The sequence below is a fragment of the Ambystoma mexicanum genome, chromosome 1p, assembly GCF_040938575.1.
Source record: "Ambystoma mexicanum isolate Mex_15411 chromosome 1p, UKY_AmexF1_1, whole genome shotgun sequence".
NCBI classification, from domain to species: Eukaryota; Metazoa; Chordata; class Amphibia; order Caudata; family Ambystomatidae; genus Ambystoma; species Ambystoma mexicanum.
In genome coordinates, this window is record NC_090921.1 from 955,310,471 (window position 1) to 955,327,426 (window position 16,956).

Genomic DNA, 16,956 nt, shown 5'->3' on the forward strand with positions numbered 1-16,956 from the left:
CGGATTCCGGTACACTCTGGAGGCCCTCCTGGACGAGTTCCCACTGAACGTCACTGTAGCTGGCTAGTAGGGTGGTGTTGTTGGCAATCCGGGTACAGAAGGCTGCAGAGGTGGTGACATGTTTGCCAGGAGCTTACACGTTTTTGCAGTACTGGTCTGGAGGGCACTCTTGGCCTTTTCCGTGTTGTTATGACACCGGTCACCGGTACCGGTAATCCCTTACCGCCCTACTACGAGGGCCCTTTGCCGGACCCAACCTCAACGCTGGTTTGCGGTACCGTAATTAGCTCCTTCCCCATTCCCATTGAGCCCTATGGGCGCAAAAATGGGAATGGGGAAGTGCCTTGGTAAATGGGGAATTACCACCCCTGCTCACCTTGGAGTAGGGCTGTAATTCCGCCATCCACCAAGGCGGACACGGTAAAATACCGGCGGCAACCATGGTGCTAATAGCGCCATGGTTACCGCATACCATGTAATGAGGCCCTCTATCTTATTTCAAACGCAACACAAGGATGAATGCAAGTTTGACCCAGTTAGTACAACAGTCCATGCCTGGTCTAAGATTTATAAAAGGCTAAAACTAGAGATACCATATAACTATGATGCTCCTCTCTGGAACTTTCCCGGCATTTCACCATCATTCAATACCGATATGCAGAAGATGTGGGACCCCAACAGGGAAATAATAAATGCGGCCACTGTTTCCGGAGTAACCTCTATCGCATGAATGCTTCATATCATTGTCTTCTCAGTCTGGCACCAGTGTTTCTAAACTGTATACGATAATACAAACACATACACCTCACTTAACACGACTAAGGTTTCATGGGAAACAGATATGGAGACCACAATCGAAGACGATAAATGGTCAAGATACTGTGCTTTGTCCAAGAAGGTATCTCTTAACGGTGGTCTCCATTTAATCCAGTTTAAGGTACTAAACAAACTACACTATACACCAGCCAAAATTGCTAAATTTACAGAAAACTGCCTTGGGGGCTGTCAGAAATGTGGGAATCTGTTAGCTGATTAATTCCATATGTACTGGAGCTGTCCACTCATTCTTGGGTTTTGGATGGAGGTGGCCGAGATAATAGAGGAAATAACACAGGTGCCAGCTGACCTCACGCCCCAGAAGTATTTGTTCGGGGACATAGGGAAAATAGCGGAAGTAACCAGAAGACTGTTTAATGTTACCTGTGCTGTGGCCAAAAAGTGTATTCTTCAGAACTGGAAAAGCCCACACGTGCCACACATAGACCACTTCCTTAAAGAACGTACGTATGTAAACGAATGTGAGGAACAATACGTGATGGCATTGCCCAGGACGAACCGACCCAAAGATATATGGGCTCCGTTTAGGATATATCTAAGCGAGATGTTGTCAGATGAAGAAAGCCTCCCAAGGTCCTGATTGATGTTTGATTTCGTAAAATGTATGATGTACTATGTGTTTAAGATATTCATCTCCGATGCATTTGAATGTATTGTAACGTGTTGCTGCAGTGTTGTGTGCCACAACCACTAAATAAAGTTTCCAAAAAAAAAGAATGTCCTCCACGAAGTCTGGCTCAGGGGCAGCTTCTTGGGTGGTGAATCTAAAATGATCAGCCGCCTTCTTAAGGTTATTAAAGAGCATTTGGTGGTCGATGGGCAATGAATCTCCGGATAGGGTGACAGGAGGAGCGTCCAAAAAATGTTCCAAAGGGTCAGAGGCATGTGGTGGTGTAGAGTGGCATGTTCCCTGATTATCTGCGGGGTCCCGGCCTAGTTCATGGGAGGTTGGGTCCTGAGCTTGGCCAGGTTCGGAGACATAATAAATGTCCTGGTCGTGGTCATCTGGATCGTCCAGAAACACATCCACCTGAGGGTCCTGAGGATGATGTTCCTCCAAATTTGGAAACTGAGCATCTGAAGAGAGCAGTCTCTGTGACTTCTGCGGGACAGGGCAGGAATCATCAGGCCTATGGCATTTGAGAATCTCATCAAATTGGCCGGAAAAATGTAAACAATCAGCCATCTTGTCCATACATGCTTCAAACATATCTCTGGCCCCCTCAGAGGACCCGAATCATCAAGAGGAGGAAAGGGCTGGGCAGTTGGAGCTGAGTCCTGCTGGAGGGCCCTGGAAAGAAGAGGAGAGGCCTGAGAATAGCCTGCAGGCAAAGGAGAGGCCTTCTTGGGGTTTTGAAACATGAGAACTGGCTTTAGAAATCTTCTCCTGAACCTCCGGGAGCATTTTCGACAAATGGACCCGCTTCTGCGCTTCTTTCGATGCTGCCGCATCGAGGGCTGGGGGTTTAGAAGGAGCGCCCACTGAAACAGAAGACTTATCGCCATGCCTAGGCTGCGAGGGCAGATGTGCAGAGGGGGCCAAAATCACGAGGTTCAGAGGGTGTCACGACCGCTGGGCACTGGCGGCTGTGGGAGAGGTGGAAGCGAGGCCGCCATTGAATTGTGCCGCCACGTTTTTCTCCTTGACAGTTTTATCGGTCTAGTCTTTTTCAACATGGCCGCTGCCTATGCGTATTTATTCCCACACGCTAGGCAGCTCGGCGCGTTGCAACTTCGGATTTCCCTCTGTTGCTCTCGCTTATTATAGTTTTCTCCTTGGCGGTGCTCCGCCCTTACTGTTTTTTGGGGCTCTTGCCCTAGTTGCCTTTCCCTTGTGCTCTTTCCCTTCCAGCCTTCCCAGTGTTTTCTCTTCCCAGTTGGTATCCGATTCCGCTCCTTTCCCTGGCTGTCTTTTCTCGCCTTTTTTCTGGTCCTTCTTAATCCTCTCTCTACTTTGGATATATTTTGGAGCTCCCCGAGTTCCCCTGTTAGCTGGTTCCTGCCTGCTCAAGTACTCCAGAGGGGTTTTTATGCCATTCGGGCTTTTCCCCTCTCTCCGTTGTTAGTCCGTCGCGGAGGGGGGTCACCGTGCCTCCTGTTATCAGAGCCGCGGTGGCTTCTTTTCGAGGCCGACCTTACCTTCTACAGAAGAAGAGTCTTCCCACTCTCCACGCCAGAAGGAAGAAGCTTAATTCAATCTCAGGTGAGGAGGAAAGGGAACGGGAGCACGACCGGTGTCCTACTGATGAGGAAGACTTATTTGAACAATCTGATAAATCGGTTAGTCCGCCAGCCCATATTGACAGATTGCAACGCCAAAATATTGAGATGGCAACCCCACAACAATTCCAGGAACTCGTCGCTGCTGTACAAGGTTTGAGTCAGGAGGTTCAGACTTTAAAGGCAGACAATGCCGCCCTGCAACTAAGGGTTGCTGCTCGAGAACAGCTTACTGCCGATCTTCCTCCCCTACCCTTGGTATCAGGCAAATTTGATGGCACCGAGAGGAAAGTAAAAGAATTCCTTGATGCTTGTGATATTCACTTTGCTTTCCGAAGAGGCACCTTTTCCGCAGACCTTACCAAGGTAGGGTTCATGATAACCCATATGACGGGTAATGCCTTAGCATGGGCCACTCCTTTGGCATCTCGATCTGACCCAGTGCTACAAGATTATTCAGCTTTCAAAGATTTTCTCAAACAGACTTTCCTTCATACTGAAACAGCCTTTGTAGCCAGTGAAGACCTCCTTGACGTGCGTCAAGGAAATTCAGACTTGCTTTCCTATCTGTCCGCCTTCAAACGAATAGCAGCGGAGGCGGGTTGGCAAGAAGAAGCACAGTATACCATATTCCGGAGGGGTTTGCGGGAGGACTTAAAGGACGAACTAGCCAGAATTCCCCGCCCAGACTCTTTTTCCGATCTCATCAAGGCGATAATTAGGATCGATTATCGCATGACCGAAAGAAAGAACGAGAAGAAGAAGACTCGTCCTCTCGGATTTTCCCTTGAAGCCCACGCATCGACCTCCTCACCTGTTACTCGTCCACCTTCCAGAGACGAACCAATGCAGATTGGTACCACCAGAGCCCCTTTGACAGCGGAAGAAAAGAAGAGAAGGCGAGAAGGCAATCTGTGTCTTTATTGTGGTTCGACAAGACACCTTTTGAGGGACTGTCCTGACGTACCCCCGAGGAGGCCGGGAAACAAACGCCCTCGGTAGTCGGTGGAACAGATTATCGAGGGGCGTCAGCGGGTTCCTATGCTACACTTTCTGTGACCTCTGCCAAAACCTCCGAAGACCATCGATTGATGGTAGTTGCCGTTCAGCTCCAGTTCAGAGGACAACAGATAGAGACACAAGCCCTACTTGACTGTGGAGCTGCGGGAAATTTTCTAGACACTGTGTGGGCTGAAAAGGTGGGCCTTCTCCGAGTACCAAAGAAGGAAGACCAGAAGGTAGAAGGGGTGGATGGTACTCCTTTATGCTCTGGGCCCATAACCCACACCACTGAGGATGTCCAGGTATCTATTCAACTACATTCCGAAGTCCTTAAGTTCGATATCATTAGGGCCGCCCATTTTCCTGTGATATTGGGAATCGGTTGGCTCCGCAGACATAATCCTACAATAAATTGGACAGACAACCTGCTGAGCTTTCACTCTTCTTTTTGTAAAGAAAGGTGTCTGCCGGAACCTATGTTTGAAACGGTAAAGACTATATGTGCTACTGAAAATAACTCCATCCACAATTTACCCAGGATATTCGAGGAATTTGCTGACATCTTTAAGGAACGACAACCTTCGGCACTCCCCCCTCATCGGCCGGAAGATTGTAATATAGACCTCATACCTCAGGCCTTGGTTCCTTTTGGAAGAATGTACCCCCTATCCTTGGCTGAAAAGGCAGTTCTCCGGCGCTACCTGGATGACAATCTCGCTAACGGATTGATCCGACCATCAAGATCCCCAGCAGGTGCTTCGTTATTTTTTATACCTAAGAGAGGCACAAAGGAGTTGAGACCTTGTATTGATTACAGAGGTCTAAATCAAGTCACGATCAAGGACAGATATCCCATGCCCATAATCTCGGAGATACTTGAAGCCGTTCAGGGATCTGTATTGTTTACGAAGCTCGATCTTCGGAATGCATACCACTTGCTTCGGGTTAGATCCGGTGATGAATGGAAGACTGCTTTCCGCACTCCATACGGACTTTTCGAGTACCGAGTGATGCCATTTGGACTGGTAAATGCTCCCTCTATTTTCCAGAGGTTTATGGATCGCATATTTTCCGATCTATTAGGTATCAACACAGTAGTGTACCTTGATGACATCTTGATATTTTCCCAGAAGAAAGAAGAGCATTCTTCCCAGGTATTGGAGGTGTTACACCGACTCCGCATACATCATCTATTGGTCAAACCAGAGAAATGTGCTTTCGCTAAATCATCCATACCCTATTTAGGGTTTATTCTCTCTGAAGAAGGTATAACCATGGATCCCGAGAAGGTGGAAGCCATTCTCTCATGGCCATCTCCTTCCTCTGTAAAGGACATCCAGAGGTTTTTAGGTCTGGCAAACTTTTATCGGAAATTTGTTCCGGGGTTTTCAAGACTTATCTTGCCCATCACTTCTCTACTTAAGAAATCCTCTAAACCTTTTCTTTGGAATGAAGCAGCCGAAGACAGCTTTTCCAGTCTCAAAGGTAAATTCTGCACGGCTCCTATTCTTCGGCAACCAGATCAATTGAAACCTTTCATTATGGAGACCGACGCTTCTTCGGCTGCAGTAGGTGCCGTTCTTCTCCAAATCAATCACGGTATGGAACATCCGATAGCCTATTTTTCCAAGACCTTAACTACCAGCCAACAAAACTACTCAGTCATAGAGAAAGAGCTACTGGCTAAGAAATTGGCTTGTCTGGAATGGAGACACTTACTTCAAGGAAGTATGCACCCGTTTCAGATACGTACTGATCATAAAAACCTGCAGGTTTTGAGGCAACAGGAATGCTATAACACTCGACAAGCCAGATGGGCACACTTCTTTGCTCAGTTCCATTTCACCATCACGTACATACCAGGTTCTCAAAACCAAGTTGCTGACGCGTTGTCTCGAAGAAACGAAGTACACCAGTCCGATCAGAAAGAACTCATGTTTCCCCGTACTAAGATCGTTCTGGTGGTATCGTCTTTTCTGGAAGAAGTTAAGGGGGCTTATACTCCTTTGGAAAGTTCCACTCCCACTCTAAGAAATTTACCTATCGAGGAAAAGGATGGACTGTATTTCAACCAAGGAAGACTAATCCTACCCACACATGACCTTCAAGTACGAGCTCTTAATTGGTGTCACGACTCAAAGGTTGCTGGTCATCGCGGCTTACGCGGTACCCTTGAACTGCTCCAAAGAACCTTCTTTTGGCCCAAGATGCGAACAGACACTCAGACTTATATTCAAAAATGTTTGACTTGTTTACGTAACAAGTATTCCACTCAGAAATCGTTGGGATTACTTCAATCCAGCCCAATCCCTCCAGGTCCTTGGATTAACATTTCTACGGACTTCATCGTCGACTTACCTAAATCCCAAGGGTGTACATGCATAATAGTAACAGTCGATACCTATTCCAAACTGGTGCATTTCTCCCCACTGTCTGGCATACCTTCTGCTTCACTCACGGCTGAAGTTTTTCTTAAAGACATATTCAGATTGCATGGACTCCCGCAAAAAATTGTATCCGATCGTGGCAGCCAGTACACCTCTAAGTTTTGGTCAGCTTTATGCAAACTGTTGGGTATTGAGAGGGCTCTTTCTTCGGGATTCCATCCTCAGACTAATGGCCAAACTGAGAGGTTAAACGGAACCCTTGAACAATATCTGAGATGTTTCGTAAACCAGTCTCAAGACAATTGGGTTTCACTTCTCCCTACTGCCGAGTTCTCGTACAACAATGCTATGCATGCTTCTTTAGGTATGAGCCCTTTTTATTGTACTTATGGATATAACCCCAGATCAATTATACCCACTTTCTGGAAGGAAACTCCTATCCCGTCGATTGAGTCGGGTTTGGCACAACTGAGAGAAGCTCACTTATCTGCCAAACAGAGTCTTAAAGAGGCAAGCATTCAATACAAAGACCAAGCAGATCGCCACCGGAGACAGGTACCGATGTGGGAGAAAGGTACGAAGGTTATGCTGTCTACAAAGTTTCTACCCCGTTGGGTCAGACCTTCCAAGTTGTCCCCCCGGTATATTGGACCTTTTACCATCCTGACCAAGATCAACCCAGTGGCGTACCGCCTCAAGTTACCTAAGTCACTTAGCCGTGTTCATCCGACTTTTCATTCTTCACAGCTCCGCTCTTATGTGGCTGATGAGAGAAAGCAGAGAGTTCCCAGACTTCATATTCCGCCCGACCCTAACACTGAAGTATACGAAGTCTCCCACATCAGGGATTCCCGTTACTATAAGGGACGCCTGGAATATCTTATACACTGGAAGGGCTTCCCTTCGTCCGAGGATTCCTGGGAACCCCAATCTTATGTTAATGCACCCCGTTTGCTACACCGGTTCCACAACCTTCATCCCGGCAAACCCGGGGGGGTATCGCCCTAGAGGGGGGCATACTGTCACGACCGCTGGGCACTGGCGGCTGTGGGAGAGGTGGAAGCGAGGCCGCCATTGAATTGTGCCGCCACGTTTTTCTCCTTGACAGTTTTATCGGTCTAGTCTTTTTCAACATGGCAGCTGCCTATGCGTATTTATTCCCACACGCTAGGCAGCTCGGCGCGTTGCAACTTCGGATTTCCCTCTGTTGCTCTCGCTTATTATAGTTTTCTCCTTGGCGGTGCTCCGCCCTTACTGTTTTTTGGGGCTCTTGCCCTAGTTGCCTTTCCCTTGTGCTCTTTCCCTTCCAGCCTTCCCAGTGTTTTCTCTTCCCAGTTGGTATCCGATTCCGCTCCTTTCCCTGGCTGTCTTTTCTCGCCTTTTTTCTGGTCCTTCTTAATCCTCTCTCTACTTTGGATATATTTTGGAGCTCCCCGAGTTCCCCTGTTAGCTGGTTCCTGCCTGCTCAAGTACTCCAGAGGGGTTTTTATGCCATTCGGGCTTTTCCCCTCTCTCCGTTGTTAGTCCGTCGCGGAGGGGGGTCACCGTGCCTCCTGTTATCGGAGCCGCGGTGGCTTCTTTTCGAGGCCGACCTTACCTTCTACAGAAGAAGAGTCTTCCCACTCTCCACGCCAGAAGGAAGAAGCTTAATTCAATCTCAGGTGAGGAGGAAAGGGAACGGGAGCACGACCGGTGTCCTACTGATGAGGAAGACTTATTTGAACAATCTGATAAATCGGTTAGTCCGCCAGCCCATATTGACAGAGGGCCCCGCCGAAGTCTTTGCCTGTCCCGGGGGCATCAACAGCTTTCTCTGCGGATCCGTTGAGGGAAGCGTGGTGGTCCCCATCGTACTCCCGGTGGCATGCTTAGTGGGGCCATGGACGGACACGTGGGAACACGAGGGTTACACCGGTAGGTCAACAGCTTCCGAGTCGGAGCCGTGGCAGCCGACCGATTCCTCGTCAAAGGAGATTATAAATGCATTATCATATCATATCATATCATATCATATCAAGGCGACGACGCCAGTGAAGGAATGACTCTCGGCCTGCATGACATAGGCCACCCACTGCTTCGCGTGTCTTTCTTTTAAGGTATTATGTCAAAAAAGGTTGCAGGCCTTGCAGAGCCGCTTGTCATGTTCTCGAGGTAAGCACCTATTGCATTGGCGATGGGTATCCTTCCAAGGAAATTTGTTCTTAAAAGACAGGCAGAATTTAAAAGGTGTCCTCTCCATAGCTGAGGGAAATGGCAGCCAGACGGAGGAAAAGAGAAGAGGAAGGGTAAAGAAAAGGCATTCACAAGAGAAGTCAGTAATAACAGAGCCCCATTGTCCCTACTGTGAGGCCAGACTGGAGAGCCGAGGCCGCATGGAAATCCGTTGCTGAGTGGTCTACGGAAGGATCGTCAGCGAGGCAGGACCAGCGCCGAGTAGCGTCCAAGCAGCTGTCGAGAGGGTAAGCGCGACCCGCTTATGAATGGAATCGGCAATATAAACTCTTACGAGCTCTGCATTTGTGCAACCAGCTGGACAGGCAGAAAAAAACGATCTGTGGGACCTCGACGCTTGAAGGATTTTGGGTACACTACCCGTCACGCAGGGCTAGCGTTACAGTCACACCCATGTCGACGTGCATTTTCGAAGTTTGAAAAAAAGATTCAATACTCTGCAATATCCACTAGATTTCGGACTATATGCACATCATGTGATTCTAAGCAGATTCAGGTTCTTTATGTATACGTTTTCACTTTGAGCCATAAGAAGTCAACATTTCCTAAAGATGTTCACATCATCTAAACAGTTTTCAATGATTACAAGTAACAGAGTATCTGCAATATTTAAACGAAAATACACTGTGTCACATTTATACTACTGACCTTATGCTCTTCCAGGAGGCACTGTTGGACACGTTGATGGCAAAGTTCACATTTAACCTGTATAACAAAAGGAAATTCATATTTCAAGGAAACTAACAATCCATTAGTCTTTTATGCATCTAGTAGGTAAGAGCAGCAAATACCTAGCTGCCACCCTTGACAACTGACAATGTGTCTACAAAGGCAAACAATATCTAGTTTATGTCAACACAAGTGATGAAAGGCTATCAAAATGGCAGCAGGCATGCTATGTAAGATAAAATAGCTTTACAAACCATTGTCGACATACAAACACTGAGCAATGCCCTGTCTTGTGCATGGATGAGCATCATTTCTGGAAAGGTAAAAATTACAGTCTATAGCTACGCACCAGTCCAGCATGTTCAGTGCCCATTACGCCACAGTAATGCAACTGTTCTGGATTGGTGCCTTTTCTCTCTTGTTGCTTCCCTGTTGCTTTTGTGGTCTTCGCAAAACTAAGCCATCAAGGTGAGATATGCTCATTCCTTAAAATACTTTACTATTCTAGTGTCACATGCTTAACTGAATCATGGGGAAGCATGTATTTTACATACAAGGGTGCTCCTTCATTTTCCAACAGGACCACATAGTTAAGTCTCCTTATTTCTGAGGAGATAAAAGTGGGCCACATCACGCATGGTTGACATCTATCCAAGGTTCATATATTTTCTAAGAGGTTTTATTTTGAAGGCCTGTTGTACTTAAAAGATCTGACATACCCCTTTACTGGTGGCAGCAAGGACATGCCTCTCCATGGCCAACAAACACATTTTGGCAAATATAACAATACACCCCACCTAATTGTATTAGTCCCATGACTAGCATTTGCCATTTTTTCCTATAGGTCATCTTTTCATTGTCAAACTTTGATGACTGCAAGTTGTGTTCTAGAATTCTCACTACTGCCTATCTTAATACGTTGTTGCTTATTACTTGTATTGTAGATTCCATGCTCCATAGCTGGTGTCTTTACTCAAGGTACCCAATTAGTTTCAGTCACTGCCTTACCTGATTCTACTTAGTATTGTAATGGATAATCACTCTATACCAACTTATCAGTGGCAAAGATTTTTATTAAAGTGAGAAAAAGGAAAAAGTAACCTATCTTACCCTATTTCTAAGAGGGGTTTCCCTGCCTCAACTACAACTACTACGGAATCAGTCAGGATGTCCAAAATAAATAGTCCACAGTCCTGTGTCAAAAACCTATTTCCTTCCCTTACACTAAATACCAAACTAAAGAAGTGGTGAGTCTTAAAGAGTTCCAAACTGAGACTTTTTCTTGAGGAATTGCCTTCCTTCCCAAGGTTGCAATCTTGTTTCGAGGAAAACACAATGTTCTGGGCTTAAAAGTTCTCAATGCACAGTTCAAAGAAACATCAGCATTCCTTATTGACCATAGTTGTCTTCATTATTGGGTTTTTCTTGGCTAATCTCCAGGGCTAAGGACCTCCTTTCCCTTGTCCTTCGTGCACTGCTTTCCTTACTCTTCTCGATCAGGGGTGTTGACTCCTTCCCCGCTGGTCTACCATTCACAATGTTAGGGGTATGTCTCCCTCACCTTAACCTTTCTCAGGTTTTGGTCACTAACTCTTGGCGGGGGAATGTCTCCCTTCCCCTGGCCTTTCTCAGCCTTCTCAGACAGTTCAACAAGTGATGGGGGAATGTCTCCCTTCCCCAGGCCTTCCTCAGGCTTCTCAGACAGTTCAACAGCTGAAGGGTGAATGTCTCCCTTCCCCTGGCCCTTTTCAGGCTTCTCAGACAGTTCAACAAGTGGTGGGGGAAAGTCTCCCTTCCCCTGTGGACAGGCCTGGCTCACTACCCTGCCAGGGACTTTCTATCTGCTTCACAATTAACTTTTCTGTTGTGGGTTCTAGACCCTTATTTCTTTATTTCTTTGGATCGTAGTATTTGGGATACTTCTCTCCCAAGTACTGTCATGAGGAACAAGGCTTAGGAGGCTACTCGTTATGTGATGTGGGTCCCAGACCCTTATTTCTTTAGACTTCCTCCCTTTGGGGTCCCACCAACCGTTCCCAGCCACCCAGGGCACCACAGGGTGCTTACCGGGATGCTCTGGTTGTTTGTGGATCTCTCCGACCACCCACTCAGGCTTCTTTTGGTTTCTCCTGGGATGGCAACGCCTCCACAGTGGTCCCCTGTTCTCAGGCTGTGCGTCTCCTGCTAACTGCGCGTACCAGCGTCCTCAATCGACTGATTGCCGGTGGCCTCCCCTTGTCTGCCAGTCCGTCCACAGTGGACTTTCCCGAGACACCTCTGCCTGCGGGTGCATCTCGGTTCGTTCTCTCTGTGCCCCTCATCTTCTCTCACCTTCAAACCTCCTGGTTTCTCCAGGGCATGCTTCTGCCTCTGGATTGTCCGTCGTCTCTTTTCAAGATGTGACTTCCGCAGGCTTTTCCTGAGCAACTAGACCACAGTGTACTTCATGGTTCTGCGTTTCTCCCTCGTCTACGTACTGAACTGTCTATTTTCCCAGGAGTCAATAGAGTTCTTCGTCGTCTCAGTATTTTGCAAGGAAGCTCTACTTGCGTAGTTCTTAAACCTCCTCATTATAGAACTCCTCAAATAGGATGTAGGATTTTCTACCTGGGCTACACATATTGAAGTGTGGGATATTGAAGGAGTTTGTGTATGACAAGCAGTAGAGGGTGGGGTTGATGAAGCCTGGGAATACTGCATTCTCCCTGGATAGTCGTCCCTGGTCCTATAGCGAGGATCCCTCCCCATATGATCCTCCCGCTGAATACCACCCCCAGGTGGACTGTCGTATAGCAGCCTCACCTCCCTGGTCTCCTGTGAAAGGGCTGCCCATAGCCATGCTCGTCCTTATCACTACTCCTATCAACTAACTGCCCCTACCCACCCAAAACACATCCCCTGAGATCTCTTTGAGCTAATTCTTTGCTTTCAGAGCAGTATTCTGAAAGGTAATGGCTTAATTGCAGCTATAAACCAGCTTCTGGTATAATACAAGTGTCTCAACCAATCACTTGATTTATAAGCTGTATGTGTTTCCTTGCATCTATGCCTTGCACTGAATTCCTGTTTAAAGCAAGCATTGGGAAAACAAGTGTTTTGGCGTTTGTACAGCATTAGATAGTCACTTGTCAGGCCATGCCATGATATGCCAAGTTATTAACACTGTTTGCGAGTTGTTGCTATCTTATGGCCAGGTACTACAATTATGGCAGTGCCTGATAAAAGCTGATCCCATGCCTGCACAAAAGCCAAAACTGTTGGCTTTGCCAATGTTTAGTTAATCTTGTTGCGAAAACATTGTGCATCGCCCCCCAAGCAGAGGTATAATGTCTAACTATATTCTGTGGAAATGTGCCCATTTAGGTGGGTCTAAAATCTTATGCCATACCAGAGGAAGGAAAACAAATACTATTTGCCTATCTGTCTGGAACCATCACAGTGGCAGTCCCAGCACAGAAATTGTGTGAGCTCTAAAACAGCTGAGGCGGAATATGGCACATTATAAAACACTGAACACATTAGGATTCTGGAATAAAAAGCACACACCAGGCTCCTGTGGATGGTCAAAATAGAGATAAAGTAAAGCAAAACATGCTGCACACCTACAGATGATTAATGACCTACCTACAGCATTACAATGGGAACAAATATATGGATTTTAAAGGTGTTATGATTACATGAGCATCATTAAGATGTCACTTGCAGACCCAATTGCAAACTACGGTTTTCTCAGGACTGTGATGCAGGTGATACTCTTCGCTCACAGATGAGCCATCAACTGATTTTCTCTCACACACATGAGCTGAGATACCGGCACTCGTGTACACCACCTCTCTAAGACTAGAAAGGAACTTATGGCCAGTGGATATGTGGCACAAGCACTGATGGGAGGAGCATCCTTATGGGGTAAGGAGAGCTGCAATTATTCTTTGCCATAGAAGATTTCTGTATTTTATATGCTTTAAAGTTACTTTTAACTTATGTATACTATAGATTTCTTAACCCCTTCCTGTTAAGTAATCAGAGTCAACGGCTAAGTCATGACAGTGATTGCAATATCATCTGGGGGTTAAGGTCACGATTTGTCTATTTCTGTGACGTAAGGAGAACAGAGCGCGTGACATTACTTTCACTTCTTCTGTGAAAACACATGTTCTATCCATATGCCAAAACGCTGGAGTTCAATCAGCCCTAAAGAAAAGGCGTGCATTGGGCACTTTTACTCCCTAAAAATAGAAAAATACTCACAGAAAATAAAAATAGGTAGTAAAAATACTCCCAAGAAAAAATAGGAAACAGACAAATAGAACCTTTTTCCCCGGCTTTCACGCACACAGCTCAATGGATATGTTTGGCCAAGTAGTGCACGTATTGACACAGGAAGAAACTATTATTATTGCTGCCCGATCAGAACCTGTATCTTTTAATGTGCATGAATAACTACTTGCAAAGACAGAATTATTGTAAAAACATATTTTTACACGCATATAAAATACTCTCATTGGGAATTTTGACTCACTAAAAAATAATTTTACTGCCAACTTTAAAGAATAGAGAGTAAAATACTCCCACTTCCAAATCTTATCTGGAGCACTGACTCCAATTAAATCACATTCACTCAGATTCTGAGTAGCCCATCACAGAAGACTCCATGATAACAACCTACACTATCTACCACACTGTTGTCTTAAAAAAAAAAGCAGATGGGTTACTTTTTGAGGCAAGAGCAGACTGAGAGCTTGCTCGACAAACACACATTTTGGAAGATGACTGGGAAACCTATTTTATGGCTATTTATCAGACAGGTCGTCTGTATGCAGCAACAGCTGCTTCTGAGGATGTAGACGTATTTGGAAAAAACATCTATTTTGATGCAATTGTTTTTTCAGTGAATGTAACATAGTTAATACTGTTGTGTTATCCAAAAAGCAAATGCCTCCTCCGTTTGTAGTCGATTAGAGGATTTCAAGTTCAAGGATTATATTTTTAAACCATGCAGTAGTTCTTCTGTTTTAATGGTTCCAAATATCATATGACATGCATTACTTATCGTTATCGTATATCTAATGCTTTTATCTGCTTAGATTTACATAGCATAGGCCAACATCTAGTGGTAGGTGCAGAGTTTTGCATAGTTTGTTTTTCGAACTTCAGAAAAGGGACGTTGACTAGGTGTGTTTTTAATACAATCCCTAGTATGACGTGTCTTGTAGCCATGGTACTTCATGGGTCGAGGCCTTTCAGATTGTTTTGTTTCTGACATGAGGGAGCATGAAGTGTTAGCGTGAGTACAGAAATTAAAGAAAAGGTGTTAGCTGTCTATGTACCTTCAACTCTAAGAGGGAAGGAAATGTGGGTGCATGCGTATCTTAGCAAATACAAACATCAGAAATACGATTACGGTAAGTAATGTGTGCCTTCTGAGGCTTGTAGATCTGCTTAGAATAACATGCTTTGCATAGACTAGCGAGCAATATCTGTAGAAGGTGGTGGGTTGTTAGAAGGTACAGTGGCAAAAAGATGTTTTAACACCGCCTGACCAACCTGTGTGTCACCTTGAGAATGTGATCTAAGAAGTAATGCTGTGTGACGGTGTGACTAGAACTCCAAGTAGCCGCTTTGCAAACGGCATCTAAATGTACATTTGCAATAAAAGCTAGAGTCGCCCCTGTGCCCCTGAGTGGAGTGTCCTCTGGGTGTGAAAGGTACCGTTCTTTTGGCTAATGAGCACCACAACTGGATGCATCTGACTATCCATTTTATGATAGCTGATTTAGAGACAGGGTTCCCTTTTCTTCCTGAGGCTATGGACATGAAGAAACAGTCTGTTCTGTTTTTCTTAGTAGCTTTGTCTTTTGTATGTAATACATGACAGCCCTTCTGACATGCAGTGTATCAAGGCTTTTTTCTGCTGAATTCTTTGGGTTTTCAAAGAAAGCATGAAGTTCAACTGATTGATTAACATGAAACATTGAGATGAATTTAGGAGAGAAGAACAAGTTACTTACCCCTGGTAACGTTCTTTCGACTTGATTTTCCTCCAACGTATTCCTCATCTTTGACATGTAATGTCTCACTTCGGCTGCTTCAGAAAATTCAGAGGGCACCCTGCGTCGAGTCGTTGTCCCTCGAAGGCCTCCATCGAGGGTCACGCCATCGGATGTTATAAGTGGCACGCACAGCGCCGTTGGGCTCAGTTCTGTTTTTCCCTCCAAGTGTATTAGAAGCACCCAGACACACGGGCAGGACCGTACTCAGCCTTGCGAGAACGAGAGCTGCAATAGCATGGGAAATTCTACAGGGGGGTAGGTTGGGAGGACGATGAGGAATATATTGGGGGAACATCCAGTCGAAAGAACGTTACCATGGGTAAGTAACTTGTTCTTCGAATGGATTGTGTCCTCCAACGTATTCCTCATCTTTGACAAACTCCCATACCAGTATCCATGATAGGAGGAGGGAGAAGAATTTAGACATGCCTTAGTTTCAGAGGGCAGAATAAAGGACTGCCTTACCAAAAGCAACATCCTGAGCGTGGGAAATATCCATGGAGTAATGCTTAGTAAACGTGTGTATAGATGACCACGTTGCAGCATAACTATCTTAATAGGAACCCCTCTCTGCAGGGCAGATGAGGTGGCCATGCCCCTGGTGGGATCGGCACGCAAACCCTCCGGAGGGTCCTTGCCTGCCAGTCTGTAGCATTCGGAAATAGTGAGGATGTTCCACCTAGACAAGGTCTGTTTGGAGACAGCCTGACCCAGTCTGTGTCCGGTGTACCCTGAAAAGAGCTGGTCGTCCCCTCTCCATTTGGACATCCTGGAAATATAAAAGCTCAGCGCTCTCCTAGGATCCAAGCGATGTAGGCTTTCCTCCTCTTTGCAAGGATGCGGAGGAGGGTAGAATGCTGGTAGCACGATTTTCTGCCGCAGGTGAAAGTTAGATACCACCTTAGGCAAGAAGGAGGGTTTCACCCACAAAACAACCCTGTCCCTGTGGAATATAGTAATAAGGGTGGCTTGGACGAAAGTGCTTGCAACTCGCTCACTCTTCTTGCAGATGTAAGAGCAACTAACAGTATAGTCTTGAAGGTCAACAACCTCAATGGACACGAGTGCAATGGTTCAAAAGGAGCACCCATCAGATATTTCAAAACCAGGTAAAGGTCCCACACCGGAACCTGAAATGTAGAAGCCGGGAACACATTTGTTAGCCCTTTTAGAAACTGAGTGACCAGAGGGATTTTAAAATAGGAACATTCCTCCGAAGAGCGCTTAAAAATGGAAAGCGCAGCCAGGTAACCCTTAATGGTACCAACCTGAAGACCTTTGTGTGCCAATGAGAGCAGAAACGATGGAACATCTGGTGTTTTACACTGAAAAGGAACAACATTCTTGTCTCTACACCAGTCACAAAATGTATGCCAACGGCAATGGTACAGAGACTTTGTTGCTGTCCGTCTGGCCGAAAGCATCACCTCCATCACGTCATCTGGGAGGTCCCAATCCTTGTACCTTAACCTTTCAGAAAGCTAGCGTGAAGGTTGAGAGTGTTGACCTCTGGATGGAGAACCCGACCCTCCTCTTGCGAGAGAACATTCTCCCTTTGT

The 16,956-nt window shown here is 46.0% G+C and overlaps 1 protein-coding gene across 2 annotated transcripts in view; it reads right to left on the reverse strand.

Moving 5' to 3' along the window:
- The window catches only part of XAF1 (XIAP associated factor 1), a 415,035-nt gene that overhangs the window by 297,539 nt on the left and 100,540 nt on the right, over positions 1–16,956 (reverse strand). For both annotated transcript variants that reach the window (XM_069653416.1, XM_069653407.1), the window contains exon 3: positions 9,327–9,383. In XM_069653416.1, coding sequence (XP_069509517.1) covers positions 9,327–9,383 — 57 coding nt within the window. The remainder of the gene's footprint in view (positions 1–9,326; positions 9,384–16,956) is intronic.